The 19,889-nt window shown below is 44.2% G+C and overlaps 1 protein-coding gene and 1 long non-coding RNA gene across 4 annotated transcripts in view; both read right to left on the bottom strand.

Moving 5' to 3' along the window:
- Positions 1-4,294, bottom strand: part of arhgef1a (Rho guanine nucleotide exchange factor (GEF) 1a) — a 34,849-nt gene extending 30,555 nt beyond the window's left edge. For 2 of the 3 annotated variants that reach the window (XM_036516289.1, XM_036516290.1), the window contains exon 1: positions 3,970-4,294. In XM_036516289.1, the coding sequence (XP_036372182.1) occupies positions 3,970-4,035 (66 nt within the window). In that variant the 5' untranslated portion in view covers positions 4,036-4,294. Of the gene's footprint in view, positions 1-1,185; positions 1,262-3,969 lie in introns of those variants that run through there. The other variant, XM_036516291.1, reaches the window with a different exon arrangement.
- Positions 4,295-12,947: 8,653 nt separating this feature from the next.
- On the bottom strand, positions 12,948-13,689 carry LOC118769246. The gene is made up of 2 exons (XR_005004474.1): positions 13,648-13,689; positions 12,948-13,107 (listed from the first exon to the last, which is right to left on the bottom strand). It is a non-coding gene; the product is annotated as an uncharacterized LOC118769246 (long non-coding RNA).
- Positions 13,690-19,889: the final 6,200 nt, after the last annotated feature.

The following is a 19,889-nucleotide window of genomic DNA, read 5'->3' as shown; positions in this document are numbered from 1 at the left end:
CAATGTCTACATCAAAGCAGTTGTCGGAAAAATGCAGAGATAAAGCATTTCGCTCTCACATGCCTTCCACATTAAGGCGCAATTTTCACAGGCTTTAAAAAAACATACAGTCACGCTCGATTATGGCCGGTGGCGTATTATGCGTGGCACGTGCATGACGTCTTTACTGTGACGGTGCTGGGACAGTCAGCGTGGCACACAAAGGGAATAAGGGAATGGCTGCACACTGAAACACTGATGGGTCATATTTACTCAGGTCAGATGGATCAGACACATTCACATACACAGACAGCAGGACAGAGAGCAGCTCACTGTAGAAACGCACTGAATGATGGGACTGGGAAAAAGATGTTCTACTTCCGTTTTACATTAACAGCGCTTTGCTAAATCTGTCTCTCTCTCTCCCGCTCTCTCTCTTTCGCAGTGTGTGTGTGTGTGCGTGTGTGTGTGTGTGGAAAGATCACTGCAGTGGAATGCTCCATTAGTTTTGGTGGGAAAAAAACTATTCCCACAAAAACTCCATGCTAGACTTTTTTACCAAATTGAGTCACTGCCCGCTCACTACCCATCAGCCTTTCTTCCACCCATCCCCCTCTCTACTCCCTCTTGCTACTTCTGAGACATGCGCTGGTCACACACCCACACACACATTCCCACACAAAGCACCACAAGAACCAAGTTAAAAAACCTGAACTGTCTTCCATCCATTTTCAGTAATTAACACTCCTGAACCACATTTTAGCCTACACTCTTCAGAAACACTTCAGTACCTCACACTTGTTCTCCTTCTCTTCTTCTATCCCAGAATTTTCCACCAATCTGTTCCCTTTACATACAGGCTTCCTGGGGAAAGCAGTTTTTATACTCCAGGCTCAGCAGCCAACAATACTACTCATAAGAAAGCTTGTACTGTGGTATCACCCCATCACTTAAATCTTGGAATAATATAAGAGTAAGTCATTTAGGCATAATGGTTCTGCCTCCACAGTACAAATGTCATAAAAATATTAGCAGTGGCGAACCTGGAAATGATAACGCAAAGATGAAAGTCTAACTTAAAGTCTGGATTAAAAATGTACTAATTTAATACAAACGAAAGTCAAATTGTTGCTGAGATGAAGAGTAGCTTGTGGGTACAGAAAATTCTGCCTGTCCTTTCTGTCCCCTCTCTGTTAGTCAACCTACCTCCTGTTTCAGTCAGGTCTTGCTATAACGGGACAGCAGTCTCAGTTTGTCTTCATCACCACAGGTCCTGTCCTTGCTGCTCACTTCTTGCATATGCCACCAGAGTCTTTTCCTGCTGAGGCTACAGAAGGTTGCACTATACATTATATACACTGCTCAACTGCTTTGCCCTCCTGTGACTAATGCTTCTAGGTCTTTCCCCCTTTCCCTCACACATCCCTCTCTTTTTCCCCCACTCCAGCCAATCAAAAAGTGCTCCAAGAGGCCTCCACGAACAGCACGCACACTGCACCATGGTCCCATACTGCACCATTGGACAGGAAGACCAGGCCACCATTGGATAGGACGACCCCAACATCCCTCCCCTGGCCACAGCTAGATGGGAAGACCCCACTTGAAGCCTTCCATTTCCCATTTCCCACCAGCTGCTCTTCCCAAAGCCACTTAGCAGCCTACGGACTTACAAAGTGAACTGATGGACAGTTTTATGTACAAGCTTTTCATGTGCCTCTATCCCACTGTTTGTTTTCTTTCCACTGTTTTCCAAGAGTGTTCTCGACCGCCTCTTCCTGGGGTCAGGGCACAATGTTCTGCCCTTTTTATAGCCTCTTGACCATATACTCTGTCCAGTGCTGACAACATAATTGTAAAAATGCACTACAGCAAAGAAGTTGATTGACTGATAAAAAAGAGGCCACCCTGTTGTTCTACAACAAATCAAAACTTGGAACATATTGGGGCAGCAGTGTGTAGTATAGTGGTACAGGACTCGTAACCGAAAGGTTGCTGGTTCGATTCCCCGCTGGGGCACTGCTGCTGTACCCTTGGGCAAGATACTTAACCTACAATTGCCTCAGTAAAGAACCAGCTATATAAATGGATAACACTGTAAAATGTCTGCTAAATGCCAATAATCTAATACAATAATCATATGTTTGAATATAAGGTTTACAATGACGGGAGAAGATCAAACTGTATACTGCTGTTATGCAATAGATAAGCATGACAGGTGGCGTGTTCATTTATGAGCAGCATTAGAAAAGGACATCTCAAAATATCAGCTGCACAACACAAACCCGATTCCGCCAAGCAAACACGGTTGCATTTCTATGGAAACCATTGCAGCACTCACAGAGGCACAGGCATTCAAATAATGATATCACCAGCCCAAAATGCAGCTAATTACAACTGCATATAACAAGTCACGACCACAGCGGACACAGAGTATGGTTAAAGTCATTCCTACAGCAACCCTTAATTATATTATGAATAAAAGTATTGATAGTGTGATTAATCTGCATGGCCTCTCACACCGAAAAACAGAACATAAACTGGCAACTGATTAATTTCTTCAGCAGATGTAAGCTTTCCAAAGGGGAGCGAGGGAGGAGAGGAGAGGAGAGGGCAGAGGCAAAGACAGCTTATAGAAAAAACACATGGGGAATTGGGGAGCAAGAGGTAGACTGTAGAGATAAAAACTGGAGGAGAAGGCGGAAGAGCATGTCAAAAACAGTAATAATGTGCATAAAACAATGGGATGATGACTTAAAAAAATAATGAAACAGAAAAGAGAAGCAGCTCTTTCATATCCCAAGCAAACGCAGTCACACAACCTTAAAGACGGTCACACAACCTTACAGAGAGTCACGCATCCTTGCAGACATGGTTACACAATCTGACATTCTCGTGGAGAGGGGAAATTACAAACCAAATGACATAATATCACTTTCAGACCAGTGGGATCATGGGGAAAGCCACACGCAGACGTACAGTCCTCAGACACAAATCTATCAGCAAGACAGATTCAAAACACACAGACTTGTCAAAATTCCACCAGTGTCCCCACAATAGCCGCATACAAGCGCATCACAACCTCATAACAAAAGTCCACACATCACTACTCCTCACATTTCCACCTCATGTCATTATAGGCCTACAGAAAATGACTGCTGTCTAAAATATGGACACACAGAGGAATCATATGCAATGACATAAAGATTAACCGCTAATTAAGAAGATGACTAGATGAAAGACATTAAAAGAAGTGTTAGACATGAAGTGGTCTGCGTGCCTACAGTGAAACAATTTCACATGTAACATCATTAAATGTGCAACTTTCTGCTACTCAGGAAAACACTGCCACGAATGAGTGTGTCACATAGCTTCTTCAGAAGCTAAAAGGAAAAGACAGCAATGTCTATTGCGCAAAACTATTTGGCCAGTACATGGCCCCTTCCTCTCTTAAACCCTCACTTTATCACGCAAGCAAGCACGCACGCACGCACGCACGCAGCTCAAGCCTCCCTTCCTACCACCTCTTGGTCCTCTTTCTTAAAATGCAGGGAAACGTCAACAGAGTCCGCAGGTGATTTGGCTACTGCGCCTTTCCATCACATATGGCGAACACTACACATTTACGATCCAGATTTCTTCACTGCATTAGAAGTGCACGTATGTGTTTCGCACCAACATGTGTTAAGGGCGGCATCCTACACCAAAGCGCACCTTCCCACTCAAACAAACTCACCGGAGCTGCGCAAGATCTTTCGGTTTCCCGTTATACTGCACCGACATTTCAACGACAAGCTAATTATCTGAACGTAATACTTAAACACAATTTCAGTGACATGCCTGTTCAGAACAAAGTCTTTGTCTTAATGAGTAGGCCTATGTGTAGTTTAACGTAACTCAAAGTAAAGTAGCAAACAAGCCATCGTTACACTGTAAGCAGGATAATGTAATAGACATGCACTGCATACGATTCTCCTCTGGACTAAAACTTACCCGCAACATGATTTCTTTCATTCTCTCTTGATGTGTTTTCGACAGCGGATCTGTAACTCGGGACATTGCGAGCTTTAGATCACTATAATAAGACCATGAATCCGTTAATAGGCTAACTGTCTCTCACCTAACCTGTAATTTACAATGTAATCTCTTTTTCTAAATTGTCCTAGCCTTCGTGCCGTCAGCGATAGAGTAAATTCTTCCTTCTTCGTTTCAGGTTCCAATCGAGGTGAAGTCAAAGAATTACTCCACGAGGGGAAAAAACACTAACTTTATTTCATCCGTGTGACTGTAGCGAGTACTTCACTTTTTTCATACAGGAAACTCGACGTCGGTATGCAGTTACAGTTCTTCACAGGCACCGCTACTTGATCCCAAGCCACGCCTTCTGAGGGGGGATTCAACGGTCCTGAAACCATCCTTTTCGTATATTCCACCAATCATCTAATCGCGTTTTCCCCACAAAATAACGTAATGCCTACTACACAATCCAGCCCTCTACTCCTTGCGGCCAACCAAAGGCGTGCAGCCTGTTACACTTCTTCATGATCTGCACTTGTGAACGTTTCACTTAAAAAAAAATCAGATGAACATGACACAGTATATCTTCGATTACACCTGGCCAGATTATTGCAGACAATCCAGACAAGCCAAATCTTTCCCATCTCATGTGCGCAGAACAGTATACAATTTTGCATGTCAGATCCCTTGTGTATAGTTTATTCTATAGTATATAGTGAATAAAGTGCTTGAACCACACTTTCTTCACATGAACAATGGTAGGAAGTGGAGGCTTCTAAAGGCAATGGGGATCATGCTGTCCCATAGATCTGAGGCTTATGGTGTTGTTTACAGAAATGGAAAAAGGAGTACAGAATCAATTCACAATTACACAGCAAAGTACCATGAATGGTATCCTAATGTGTCAACAATTCCTCTTGATCATTTCGGAAGGAGGGGAATAAGTGATGCTTTGGGTCTGGGAATGAAAAGCACTCAATGGCTGTTTATGGTTTTTACAACGGTTGGAAAAAACGAGGGGGGGAGGGGTAATGTCTCGCCTGAGTTATAGGAAGAGACAAACCTTTCAGAGCACAGAACACCTCATTGGCTAAATGGCCCCCTCTGTGAAGCTAATAAAGCACTCAGATTCCAACTGAACCAGACTTTGAGGACATCTAGAGAAATGGAGTTTACGAGCGCTAACGAGCGCCAAAGAGATGGACAGGGAGGGAGAAAGGACACAAAATTTCACATTCACAGGCATGGAACTTTTTCCCCTTCATCGCAACATCATGGTTAAAAACAGTGCCGCGCTTGAAAAGGTATATGAGAAAGACTGGACATGTGTGGGAGTTGGGGTGAAAGAGGAAAGGTGTACCGCACATGACAAATGTAAGGGAAGTGAGGTGTGGGAAAGAAGAGCGAGAAAATCAAAGGGGAAGAAAGAGTACAGCTAGGATGAAGAAAGAGATAGAAAGAGTGGGAGGCAGGAGAGAAAGAGGAGTGGGAGGGAGGGAAGGAGGGGAAGGTGGCAGTAAGAGCAGCCTGGTCTATATTTAGAGAAAGCGAGAGAAATGAGGAACGCCCTGTACTGCAGCCACATTCTCTGTGCCAAAACACATAGATCGCCACTCTACTTTTCTTCTGAAGAATGCTTACATCTCTCTCTATCTCTCTCTCTCTCTCTCTACATTATGTAAATCTCCATTCTCTGCAGATGGAGACCATGAGTAATTCAATCTCCTCATCTTTACATTCACCTCTACCATTGTGCATGGGTCTTCTACTGCACACTAAAAACAGTAACACTATTCACATCTACCTCTCCGCACTCTCCGGTTTTGACATCTACCTGCACCCGCTACAATCCTACAGGCTCCTGGTCCTATCCGCATACCACCATCTTTTTCCCCACAAATCACACACATCCCGCCACACCTCTGCCCAGCACATGCATAATTAACTCTCCCTCTGTCCACATTTCTCAGCGTCTCCCCATTAGCTTACCTGCCTGCCCCACATTCCCTCTTTGTCCCCTTGTCTCCCAACAGAAATGTACATGCAAAAATCTTCTGCAGCACTGAAAAATTTCGCTGGATTTAAAAAGGTGGCCTTCCGTTAAAGGTAATGGTGTTCTCCGCGATGGCCCCCAAAGTCCTCACATATTCCCCCTGCCGTGCCATCATCCAGTTCACTTTGATTCCTGCCACATTATTTGGCAATATCTTCCAGAGTATTCAGTTAGTTGCTTCATGGACCAACACGCAAGAAAATGCTTGCTGTACTTGGTTCTGGTACAGACATGCACATCACCTTATTACCACAGGTATACTTTGGTTTAGTTTGGGAGACATGTTATCTATTTCTCTTTGCTCTCTGTCTTAGAGGACATTCACATAAACCTACAGCATTTGGGTAGTAATCTGAATGTGTTCAGAATGCAAATATGGGGGTAAATGTAAACCTAAACCAACCAAATACACTAACCATCATCAGAGGTTATGGATTTGCAAACAAATTCTGTAGCAAATGCATTCTGGGTAGGAAGTAGTCCACTGTATCTTGCTTTCTTCGTCAATTTTCCCAAAAGTAATGTGGTACTGTTAGGACTGTGGAAAAATGCATTAGTAAACAATAGGCTGGAATTCAAAAGCTAAATATAAAAGGGCTACAACAGTGATGTCACTCAGCTCATTTTTCTCCTTCTCTTGCATGGTCATTTGTCTCCTGTCTCCTGCCACATTCATTTCCTCAGTCCCCTCTTTAAACACACATTACTATGGCCTATTGAGTGCAAAACCATTCATTTTTTTTTAACTGGGTAGTTTCCCCAATTCCCTTCACACTTATATTTCTACTGTTTTCCCCTCCAGGCCTCAGCTCATGGCATTCCTCTGCACCCTGGTGTAGTCTGAATGCACCCAGAGGACCAGACCTGGCTGACTCTTTAGGCAGTCCCCCCCCCCCCCCCCCCCCTCAGGTGACATAATTAAGACATAAACATGCTGAAACGGATAACATACAACATTTCTAACCAAACAAAGCAATCTGTAAGATTAAATTTCTTTCACTGTAACTGGTCTTTGCCATAAAATAAGATAGCATAGCTCAAACATGTTTACCAAGCTTCATATGTAAACCATGATTTGTCAGTTTTCCTGTAATTTTATGCATTTGCTTACATTTGCTATGGTATTCAATCACATTTGTTAATATTTGTGACACTTCCCAGCACTGCACCTTTATTTCACTCTGTCATATTGCAATAAACTATGGTTTTATTCGAGTACACAATGCCGAGGTAAAAAGTCAGTGATATTCAAAACTTGCCATGGTTAAGAAGTCCACAGTCTAATTTCTCTTCTATACATTCTGTCTAAGCAGATCGTCTCCATCCTCTGCATAATGATCTTCCTCCTTTCTTCTATACACTCAATCTAGTCTTTTCTTCCTAATCTCTGTATTCACCCTGTATCTCTCTCCACTTTGGTTGAGATAAATAAAACCACCCAGTAAAATAATAATGAAGACAAATTGTTTTGGAGGTGGGATTGCACATAGCCAAATATCTATCTCTCTTTTTCTACCTCATGTTCATGTGTTCCTCAGTGCTCAGCTTTAGGTACTGAGCCCTAATCTCTGTCAAACCCCATTGACTTGACATTGACTGGTTTACGAGGGTCACCGCTTTCTAAGAGTCACAGTGTGTGGTGTCTGGATTTTATCCAAATGACCTGGCTCTTCCAGGTCCCGCTAAACCTTTGCGTGACAACTTAGTGAGCTGCAGAGCCGGGGCTTCACTGTAGGAACACAGGTGAGGAGAAGAACCGTGATCGAAGGGATCAACATCAGTGTCCTACTTGGGACTCCAGCCCACCACTCAGCATTACAAAGGACACCCAGAGCTGTGCCCTGAAAAACCAGCAGTACTCTACTTTACTATTAGCACTCAACATACAATGCTCTAACTGGGAGCTTAAAATTCACTTAAGGTTTTCAGGGAAAAAAGTCAATGAGTATTAGAAAATGAGCCCCAGGGAAAGGGAAATCGTTTAGCTAGACATGCTTAGCATACACTGTATAAACTGACTTTAAAAGGCAGATATCTTGAACGCCTGGGTACATTCAACTAAATGTTTTCTTTTCTTCACAGAACATTCATAGGTCACTTTTAACCACTGCCGCACAGTGCTGCTGAAAGACGTTTATAAGAAAGGCAAGAATCAGACCAATGGTGACTGAAGCCACTCCTGCCGCAGGGGAGGCTGCATTACACAGACATGGAGGTCAGGGTGGATGTGGGCTGTTGCCCTCAAAGGGCAGGGCTTTGAAACGCTTATAATAACTTTACAGTGAGTCCTATCAGATTTAACCTCAACATTCTAACCAACTGGCATGCCTGACTATCTATATGATCTACTTATCCGTTTGAATATTTCACTTAACAGTGTTGCCTTTGCTGACATCTTTTACCATTAATGAAAAGCAGTGGTGGGTAAATATGTGAAATCAGACAATATGACAGAACTCATGTTACCACACACATACTGTATCTGGAGCTACATGGCCAGTCACTGTTCCACAGCAATGATCCGAGAGCCCCTGAGCTATTATATGCTTCAGTAGTCGTGAGGTTGTTGCCGTGGGATACAGCTCAGCTGCAGTGCTGTCAGCCTGGAGGCAGACTGCAGCTGGCAGAGGAGGTGTGTGGGCTTGGCTGCGGGCGAACGCTTCCCTCCAGTGAGATAATGACCAGGTGTTTGTGACTGCACAGGCCTGCTATTCAGCCCAGCCAGTAACTGACACTGTCCCACTGTCCTGCATGCAACGAGCCATTGTGACGAGGACAGCGCTTCAACACGCGCGCGGGGTGAAAGAGAGAGAAGAGAGAGACATACAGTGGAGAGAGCGGAAAGGGGAAGGAGGCGTTGAGAGTAGAGAAGAGAGAAAGATAACGGAGAGAGGAAAAAGAGCGGGGAGAAAAGAATATGGGTCTGATAGAGCAGTGTTGTCAGACCTGGGCCCTGGCAATTAAACGTAAGAAAGGCAACAATTACTTAAAAATAACTTGAGCAATACTAATATACAGGAAATCACAATATAGAACTTTACACATTATATTTACTTCTTCCACCTGGCCATGGATGAACTGAAAAAGAAAGGTCCAAGGGCTCTTCAATGGGCCAGGAATTAACAGAGAGGTAGAGAGAAGGAAAACATAAACTTAGCGAGACACAAGAAAGTGACAAATTTTGAAAAGGATAGAAAGGGAAATAGGGATAAAACACAGCAGAAGGAAGTAAAAACTGTGGAAGGCAAAAAACTACAGTGGTACACATTGGGATTGGAGGGAAACGAGCTAACTGACTGTGAGGGAGATGAGAAGCTACAGAAAAGAGGAAGATGAAAGGAAGAGGAGAGAGAAAGAGGTGGTTAAAATGATACTGAAGCGAAAAGAAACGCTAAAAGACAAGGGGTGCTGGAGCGTTTTTGTGTCTGAAGAAAAAGGGCAGATATGGTGAAAGTCTAATCAAGCGCAGGAAATTTGGTCAGCTGATATCCATTGGAATTCTGAAATCCCCAGCTCCGTGTGCCAGTCCCTCTGACCGTCACATAGCACAGGGCAGCTCGGTGCCACTCCTGAGCAGAAGTTTGTTTGGGCGGAGAAGAACACAGGGGGAGAAAAGGGGGAGGAGAGATGGGGAGAGAGGTAGTTCCTGCTGATGCAATCCTGTCATCCGCCACAGAAATACAGATGGAGAAAAGAGGGGATATGGGAGGAGTGTGGGGGGAGGGGGGTGGGCAAGGCCGCACTGACAAAACTTCTGCCACCACAGATTTAGTGACTGACAGACATTATAGACTGCATATAAGTTTAAGGTTAAAAACAAAGTCACCAAGAAGAAACTACATGGCAGTCAAACACACCTCTCACTCATGCACACACACACACACACACACACAAATCACAAAAAATGTGTAGGTTTCTCTTCACACTCTCTCTCCCTCTATTACACAACACAGGTCTCTGTACTGCCACCTTTGCCAGCAACATATACAGGATATTTGAATTCAGTGAAAGTTACCCTTTGTTCCTGTGTCCAATTTCACAGTATTGCTCCTACACTAGTAGTGCAAATCTATCCAGATTTTCTGTGCAGTCTGGTTGGCAGTAAATGAAAAAATGCAGGAATAGCTATGTGGTGAATACTTTGGAATTACATGCACGTAGGTTGCAGATTGGTGTGTCAAGACAGATGCAGATAATTGGTAGTTACACATGGAAATTATCACCAACTATAATGAAAACGCTTTGAATTTTTTTTTTCCCAGTCATGCGTGAAGTATCCACCCACAAACTCAATCACACGCTGACACACACACGCAAAGAGTAATTGTAAGACACCTATATTCACACATGAGTTTGCACTTACCGCAAATGACACTCTTAAAGGGCACCAAGATTCAAGCCTTTGCCTCATTGTAATCACTTAACATATACAGCTAAATGGAGGTGGAAATCAAGAAGGTCAATAAGCACATGAAATTTACACAAAGGTAACGCGTTTTCATCACATGTGCCTTACAAGGCTGACTGACAAATGCTTTGAATGTCTCACTGAGGAATTTCCCCAGGATAAAAAAACATGCATACATGCATGTTACATGTCACACATGCACATGCAAATACACATGCACGCAAACACACACAAGCACGCACACACACACACAAACATACATACACACACACACACACACACACACACACACACACACACACACACGTAGTGGAGATAGGCACTTGAATAAACACTTGCAGAGTCAATTTGGCTTGCCAGCTTCCTGTGGTGTGTTCCTGTGAGTGAGGAGCATTCACAGACACTGAGAGGATGCCAGGGACAGCCGTCATGAGCTCACCGTCTCTGTTCTCTTTTCCAGGCCCGCAGCGAGTCCCTGGAGCTGTATAAGTCTACTGTCTACTCTTGTCCGTATTGGACTGTTAGAGTCGTTATACATCACACTCTTCCTGAAGCTGTGTAAGTCTATACTCTACCCTTGGTTCATGCTGCATCTCTACAGTCACACATCATACTTGAACATACACACACCACAGTGTATATTCTCACGGAAAATGCATTAGAAATGCATGCACACACTCACATGTACAGGCACATGCATACACATGTGCACATACACACACACACATATGATGCTATGGAAACACAACAAACAGTACCTACACAGATACATACATACATATACACACAATGCTATGGAAACACAACAAACTCAGTATGTACGCAGATACACACACACACACACACACACAGAGTGCAGTGCACAGTCATAACGCACCCAGCAGTAGATGTGGTCACGCACTACAAATAGCTCTTGCCATTGCAGTAATCAGCTGATATGATGTCATTTCACAAACAAACTGCTTCAACCCCAGGAACACTCAGACGTCACAGCCGCTGTCTCAGAGGAGTAGCTGATACAGGCTGCTGCATAGTCTGCCCATTATAGGGGCCAACCCCTGGCCAAACTCCAAGTACTAAATAAACCCAGGTTTACTCTAATAATATTTTCAATCCTTTCAAAAGCTGATAAATGAGAATTCCAGATAAGTCAACATTCTGTCAAGGTCCCTGTGGACTTCACATTCTCAGACTTCACCATGGTTGCGGTATAAACTTGATGCTGCGAGGGTTATTTTCTATTAATAATGCCAAATTAAAAAAATAAAATAAAAGTCTGATTGTTTCTGGTTTATTTAGTGGAAAAAACACCCTGAGCAATATGTTAAATTGCATAAAATGATACAAAATGATAAGCTCAAATACCTCATTATTGCAACCACAACAGAAAAAAACTACTGCATAGTGCATCTAAAATCTTTACAATAACACACTTACTGCTTACAGCCACCACTGCTCATAAATTCATATGTTCTGTTCTAAACAGAGCTCTATAGAGGATGTGAAAATTTAAATTCTGCCGTCACTTCTCATATGGCTGAACAGGAACAACTTCAGCTGTGTTCTCAGCAAAAGTGTACCTTACACTGCCCTCTGCTGGATATTATGATAAATTACAGACAGCATATTAAACGTTTCAGAATTTCATTATAGTGTGCACTCTCACACAGCAAGCATGTGTCTGCCCAGCATATGCTAAAAGTTACTAATTGCTGATAATACTATGAAAATTCCCTATCATTGACAGATGCAACACAAAATGTTTTAAATTATAAAGACATAACCAAAACACACTCATTACATGGCCAATGATGAACGCTAAAATTAATTCTAGTGGTCTTTAGTAGTGTGCACAGAGTACATAAGCTCTATTACAGACATGAAAACCTTAGGCTTAAAAAGCAGTGAGGTAGCTAGCCCACGCACACAATGATTCAAGCAAAGCTGCACTGCATGAGTCTGGTATGATTACGCACCAGACACATTTCACTGGAGTGAACAAAGGTGCTGCCTCCAATGTGCACATGTGCATGGCTGAAAAAGAGAAGCATGGGAGTCTTTGCAGTTATCTGGCTCTGTGGCATTCTGGTCAGGACTGCAGTGGGTGCTAGCATGCGTAAATGCCAACCACTTTCTATCCTACTCACGCTGCAAAAAATCCAAATCTCACCAAGCATATTTGTCTCTTTTCAAGTCAAAATATCTCTTTACACTTAATATAAGACACAGTCACCAAACAAGCAAAATTTCCTTGAGCTACAAGGACTTGTTTTTAGACGGTGCATCTTGAATATCTGTGTATTTCCACTAGTTCCATTGGCAGATTTTTTCACTTATTACCAGCAAAAAACACCTTGTGTTAATTATTTTATTTCTTATTTTTGAAGGGCTATTTTTTGCAGTGCAGAAACACTCCGGTCAGCGCGGTGTGTGAGGAACACACCGTTGGGGTGAGACGGCCAGTGAGGCATGAGGTGGCGCTCTCTTGCTTACCTTGCGGTTCCCGGCCATCTTGCGCAGGAAACTGAGGGTGCGCTCCAGGCGGTTGCCGCTCGCCTCTTCTCTGCCCCTCTCTTCTGTGCCGTCCCCCTGTCCCCCCGTCAGCCCCTCTCTCCCCCAGAGCAGAAAGCCCAGCTCACCTGCGGCATCCACACTGCGGGACAGAGGGGGGGGGATGAGAGGGCGGGAGAGGGGAGAGGGGGGAGAGGAGAGAGGGGAAGAAAGAGGGGGAAGAGGGGAAAGGGGAGAGAGGGGAGGGGGGGGGGGGTAGGAGGAGAAGGCAGAGGGGGAGACAGTGGAGAAAGAGGGAGAGAAGACAAGAAAAGGGAGATGGAAGGACAGGGGGAGAAGAGGTGATGGAGAAATTGGGGGGCACAGAAAAAGTGGAGCAAGAGAGGATGTATATGGGGAGATATGGGAAATTAAAAGCGATGCAATATTTGTGTTAAGCTGCATTTGTACCTGCATGTTGCATAGCAAAGTTTTAGAAAACGGTCACTGAACAACATGCCAAGACAGAAAAGAGGTTCAAGCATAGCCAATAACAGAACAGGTATGAGACAAGGTAAAGCAGTAAATACCACAGTAAAACATAGAAAATGAACTGGTAAATAACTTCGCCTCAATTTACATTAACTGATCACATGACCACAACGAGTGTGCCCAGTATAGCGCATGTAAGGAAGAAACTCACCTTTGTGTGGATCCCCCACTCTGGCTGTACAGCGAGGTTTCTGAAACACACACAGTTGTTATTAAACATTCCGGCTCTTCAAACGACATTAATGCACAATATTCACAGAAACAGCAGTGCACAGTGAAAAAATATGACTGGATCATACAGACAACAATACCACAAAAGCACAAACAAGGAGAAGTGAAACAGAGCAGCAGACTGAAGTCATAAGTGGAGCACCTAGTGACTGGGCTTCTTTCCCGTAGAGCAGACGCAGGTCCTTCTCACTGAACAAGCAAAGGAGTGAATACAGCAATTGACAAGATGAGATACAACAGAGATATTTACATATACGGATATATGTGAATAGGCTTAGTAAGCAAAGAGAAACAGAAAAGTACAGCAATTACAGAGAGAAAAGTAGACAAAGAGGCAGATCCAGCAGCATGTCTTGAGAGAAACCAGTTTGGTCTCAGTTGATTTGCGGGCATGAGAGAAGATATAAGACAAGGGAGCGAGTCGCGAGTAAGAAATAGAAGAGAGAAAGAGCGGCAGAGTCACTGCTTTCGGGCACTATGACAAAAGCAGCCACAGCAGCCACAGAAGAACAAACACAGGAAAACGGCTTCCGCACTACCGTGCACACCGAGACACACGCGCACACACACAGGCACGCACACGCACAGCCACACACAGCACAAGGCTGGCGCTCACAGAACACGATCATTACAAACACAAATAAAAAAGCTCACCTAGCAATAAAATAAAAGCTACATATACGCCAACACATATAGGACGAACACAAATGTTGTTGCTTTAGTATTAGTGCTACATACAGAAAAACACATACGCAGGCATGCGCACGCACATCCACACACAACACAAGGCTTGCTCTCACAAAACACAGTCATTACAAGCACAAATAAAAATCTCACCTAGCAATAAATATAAAAACTACATGTACTGTACATCAACACACACAGGAAGAACAACATCAACATCCCCCCTAGATGAGAGGAAACCACAGACAGACAGACAGACAGGCTGGCATACACACAGACAAACACACAGGCTGGCATACAGACAGACAGACAGATAGACAGGCTGGCACACAGACAGGTGGACAAGCAGACCCACAGAGGGAGGATGACAGACAGCACCGGGACTCGACCGCAGCGGCGGGCTGGGGAGAGAGACTCACCGTCGCAGTGGGAGCGGGGGCGAGGGGCGGCCCTCCGGGACTGGGAGCGGGTCCTAATGCTGCAGAGAGAGGGGGCCGAGGCGCTGCAGCCCTGCAGCTGACTGGACTGCTCCTGCGGTGCCAGCGGGACACAGCACCCATTGATAACAGCACACACTGATCCAGCACACTGGCCTATCAGAGGGCTGCCTGAGGGCATGCAGCTGGATACACCACCTATTGATACACCACCCTGTAATACTGCGGCCTTTGAGACAGCACTAAGCTGCCAGTGTAGATCCAGCCTGGACACAGGGAACAGTTTAGCCGGACCATCAAGCACATGCAAACTAGAAAGATTATAAAAGGTTGATGTATAAATGTCTAGTACATATCCAAAATACGTGGGGTGAAGTAAATGCTGAAAGTTTTTCATACTTGTAAATCACAATACGCACCTATGAAATGAAATTCCCTGAAAGGCACAATTTGCACTTCAGAATGACAAGCCGTAGTTGTATCATGCCATTTTGTATATAAGATTGTTTTTTGAAATTTGTTTTCTTGAAAACTCATTTTGCCTTAGGCAGCACACATACTTTTTTGCTTCTCAATTACAAACAATTGCTTAAGCACAAATCCTGGTACAAATGTTATTTACAAATCACTTTTGCCCTTAGCAAATAGATGCTTCTTAAAATGTTGCTATGCAGACACCTGCCACATACACCCACAAACTTTCTCATTTTCTTGCTCTGCACCTGAATTCAAATGAAGAGAGCAGAAGTTACAAAATTATAAAATGGAAAATATTAAATATTATTAAACACAGAGTGTTCACTATGCTAATCACAGGCTGAGCCAAGCCTCACCTCCAGAACAGAGTAATGCTGTGGTTCAGGGCCTGCCTCCTCCTCCGTGAGGGACTGCAGGGACCCCAGCTCCTGTGCATACTGAGTGATGGGGGCCCGGCGTGGATCTGGCCCTCTCTGTCCCCCCAGGGCCCCGCCCAAAACCTTCTCCATCTCCTCAGGGTCCAGGTCCTCAAGACTCACACTGACAGAGCGAGTGAAAGGGGGGGGAGCAAGAGAGAGAGAGAGAGAGAGAGAGGGAGAGAGGGAGAGGGAGGTAGACAAATGAGAGCAGACAGTGGGAAAGAAGAATAGAGAGAAAGAGAGGAGAGAAAGGTAAGGGATGAAGGATGATGGGAAAATAGGGAAAAAAGAAGGAGAATAAAAATCTTTCGCTTTACCCTGAAGAAACTTTTGAGAGGAAAAAAAAAACACAATAACCATCTACACCAGCACAGACATGGTCCAGCTAAAACACAACTATGACTGTTCTACTATCACTAGAGCTATTACTTACACTTCTTCAGAGACTGACTCTGCTCTGCTTACATTGTGACTATAATCGCTGCCATTACTGCCAGTGCTGTTACTACAACTGATATTGATTTCCAACTAAAACACATTCTTATTCTTTCTGCTGTCATTGCTAGAGCTACTGCCACATTTGCAAGCACTGTACCTTCTCCATCGCCGAGCTAATTAACTTTTAAAGCTTCCATTCTGGTCAGCAGCACAACCACTAGAATCTCTCTAATCACTACAGGTACTGTAACTCTTCAAAAACCTGTTGTCCCTATAGCTACTGCTGCGCTCATATTACAAGAGACTGATTTCTGATAAATGCAGCCCTGCTATAGCTGACGCTGCCTCCTTGAATCTGCTCTTGTGTATAGTGGCTGCGACTTAGCACTCCCCATACAATAACCTAGCAGCTCGGTGCTGCATTGGACAACAGCCTCAGTGTGGCAGTCGAACAATGGAGCTATGGGGTCTCAGAGCTGCCCATATAGACTGGCTGTGTTTCCTCACACAGAGGAGGCGCTGAGAGCTGTTCCACCATTCACACTAATACTGAAACACTTCCATTCACCCTTCAGGTCACAGCTGATGCGTACTCAACAGCGTTGTGGATAAAGCAGTTATGACTTGTTATGCTTCCTCAAAGGGCTAAGAGCGATCATGTGCATGTTGGGTGGGGTTAGATTATCATGTCCGGAGATGAAATGAAAAAGCTCAGTCTTCTTGAAACACTTCAGTTATACCCTTTGGCTAATAACAGTGCTTAAAAGCATTAATGTGACTTTAGCATGATCACATAACTGAGGGAGTATTTAATAGTTAGTAAGAACAAGAATTAACAATATGAAGGGATTGAGCTCAGGAAGTGGATGAAGACTCCAAAAAGAAAGAGAGGGACAGAGGGAAAAGAGTCAACACTGATGTATTGGACAAAACCATTTGGGAGCCACCAGAAGTAGAAAGAAGAAGAACAATTTAAACAGTTGCAAACACCACAAGCCTCTTGACTGGTTCATGAGTCTGTGATTGATAACACATGGTAGCTCCTCCCAGTGTGGGGCTCATGAAGCACTGCCATCACTACCAATGTGTCAGGTAAAAAAAAAAAAAAAACAAATAACCAGAGAAAGTGAAGCAAATGTGCCCCCTACCTGCGGTTCTCATACTGCGGGCAGCCCTGCACCACAGCGCCGGGCTCCCAGCTGTGTCTCCTCCAGGGATCTAGGTCCACCAGGTGTCGGGTGGACAGACGCCGCAGGGTGACCCCCCCGGGGGCAGCGCTGTTGTTTCGGGGGAGAGGGGGCGAGGGGCAGGGGGAGCTGGGAGGTGGAGCAGGACATGGCACACAGCACCCTGGGGGTGTGGGGGAGCTGGAGAGCGGGGGTGAGGGTGGAGGTGTTGTGATCATCTGGAAAACAATAGCAGGAGATATTTAGCAAGAGAGTTGTGTCCTGTTTCTTTTGGGTGGGGTGGAGGGGGGGGGGCCTAAGAATTTACATCAAACTATCCACGACTCCCAACATCAAATATTAAAATCAAACTCCCCTTTTGTACCCAAGCACTGTCCAGACAGAGCCACACTGAGTATGATTCTATTTCTGACATCTTATAAACCTATTCTTAGTTTAGGTCAGTGACTATCAGCCAATGGTCCAATCATTACAGAGGTGCAATCCAACGCACATGCAACTAGGCAAGGAAAGAAGAGCTATTACAGTTCTTCTGCATCTTTTGTAAGGATAAAAAATAATATTGTATGAATTAGCAACTTTTTGCTGCTTTACAAGCTACTTTCTAATGCAGTTACAATTACTGCAAAAGACACTTTCACAGGAGGATGTGAGGAGTCTATGATGCACCCTATGTGAATTGTGAAGTAAATTCAGACAATGTGCATACCGTGTGTATCGGAGTAGAGTTGGTCTCTGGGCCCATTATCAGAGGGAAGGTCACTGTTCCCCCTAGAGGTGAAGAGTTGTCATGACAATGTCATCGTGTTTCTGTAGATACGCACTCTACAAGCGATGTCAAAAAAGACATCAAAAATTACATTGAGGAAAAATATCTCCACTCCAGCAATACCCCACTCTGTACAACATACTTTACAACTCATGATAATGTGGCAATGTTATGTAGATTGTGGAGAGAACCATGACACAGCAACAAAGAGTAAATAAAGAATTACTTAAGAAGCTGGAACAATGCACTGCAATTTAGACAAGATTATCTTTTCAGAATTATCTTCCAAGATTCTCTTCATCAGGTTCTATCAGATTTTTCTAATACTTTATATTGCATTACACTATTTTAAAGAGGTCTTCAATCCAGGCACTACAGAATGGTGTCAGGTGGAAAGTTTATGCTCTCTTTTACTTGGATAATGCAAAGCTTCATATTTTGGCTGCAGATGTTATGCTTTAGCACTTGAGTACAACAGCAGCGTCACAACTAGGATTTAAACCTATGACCCTAAAGACCAGAGTTCAATGATGTAACCGCACGATGTTTTTACTCTGTGGTCGAAGTTCAGCGCTTTCATTTGATAAGGCGCACCTGACATGAGGGAACACAGGCAACAGAGATAGTTACCACACCGAGAGCCATATAAAACCCAATGACCCACCCACCAGCCTACGTCATTACCTGATTATCATTCAGTAAAGCCTATCAGTAAATACGGGTATGTGAGTCACAGTTTGGATCAGCGTCATTTCCATCCTTTATTTGCATTGACATTTCTTGTAGTTTGTTGAACTGATTCAGGCAATGGATGCCCCAGCCAGAAGGATGAGATGCACCAGGAAAATGAATGTGAATTACCTCATGAAGATTAAATCAGAAAATCAGTCATGTCAATTTAAGACGGTCAAGTTCAGTCAAGCTAGGTATAACATTGTGAGCGGCAATTACCACTACCCTAACAAGTGAAAAGGTTGAAGTGTGTGCGCACGCGTGTGTGTTTGCATGTGCGTATGCACTTGCACATGCAATACAAAAATTCATTACCCCAGGGTGCAAGTATGTTGTAGGAACACCATGCAATCACCCAGTAGGTCAACAACTCTGAGATAAGACTGAGATTACCTGTGGGCCTGGATGGCACCACACCCGATTGCACAGTCCCTTTACCGACAGTGAGAGGCCAAACACATGTTAAATACTGTCAGACCCAGCAGGGGTTTAACCTTGTCTATGTAATTACTCCCCCTGGCCCCTTCTAGAGAGCTCCACCATGTATTTTCTCTCTCTGTTCATCTTTCTGTCCTTCTCTGCATTCCTCTCTCTTTCTTCCGCTTTGCCTTATTCTGCTGTTCTTCGCACTGTTTCAGCCCCCTCCCTCCCTCACTCCTGCTTCTCTCTGCCCGACTCCCTCCATGAACTTTTAAACTGCACTCTCCCAGTGCTCTCTCCCTTCCTCCCCATCCGTGTTCTGCCCCACAGAGCAAACATCAGACACAAAAGAGGTAGATGGTTAGTCAGACAGACAGAATTAGCCTTGAGGGTTGGGCCCGCCATCTGATTGTGTGTGTGTGTGAGTGCGTGAAAGGCTGCGTGCATGCCTGTGATCCGGTCTGCATGTGCGTATCTATTGTGTGTCTTAATTTGTCTTTTGCACAGGCACCGGTCTGCTTGATCAGACCCCATTTAATCCATGGTGTTGTGACATCACAGGTCTGTGTTGAACCTGGTGCTAATCATACTCACACAGC

This window comes from Megalops cyprinoides, chromosome 21, assembly GCF_013368585.1.
Source record: "Megalops cyprinoides isolate fMegCyp1 chromosome 21, fMegCyp1.pri, whole genome shotgun sequence".
Lineage (NCBI taxonomy): Eukaryota > Metazoa > Chordata > Actinopteri > Elopiformes > Megalopidae > Megalops > Megalops cyprinoides.
This window is presented reverse-complemented; position numbering and strand designations above follow the sequence as displayed.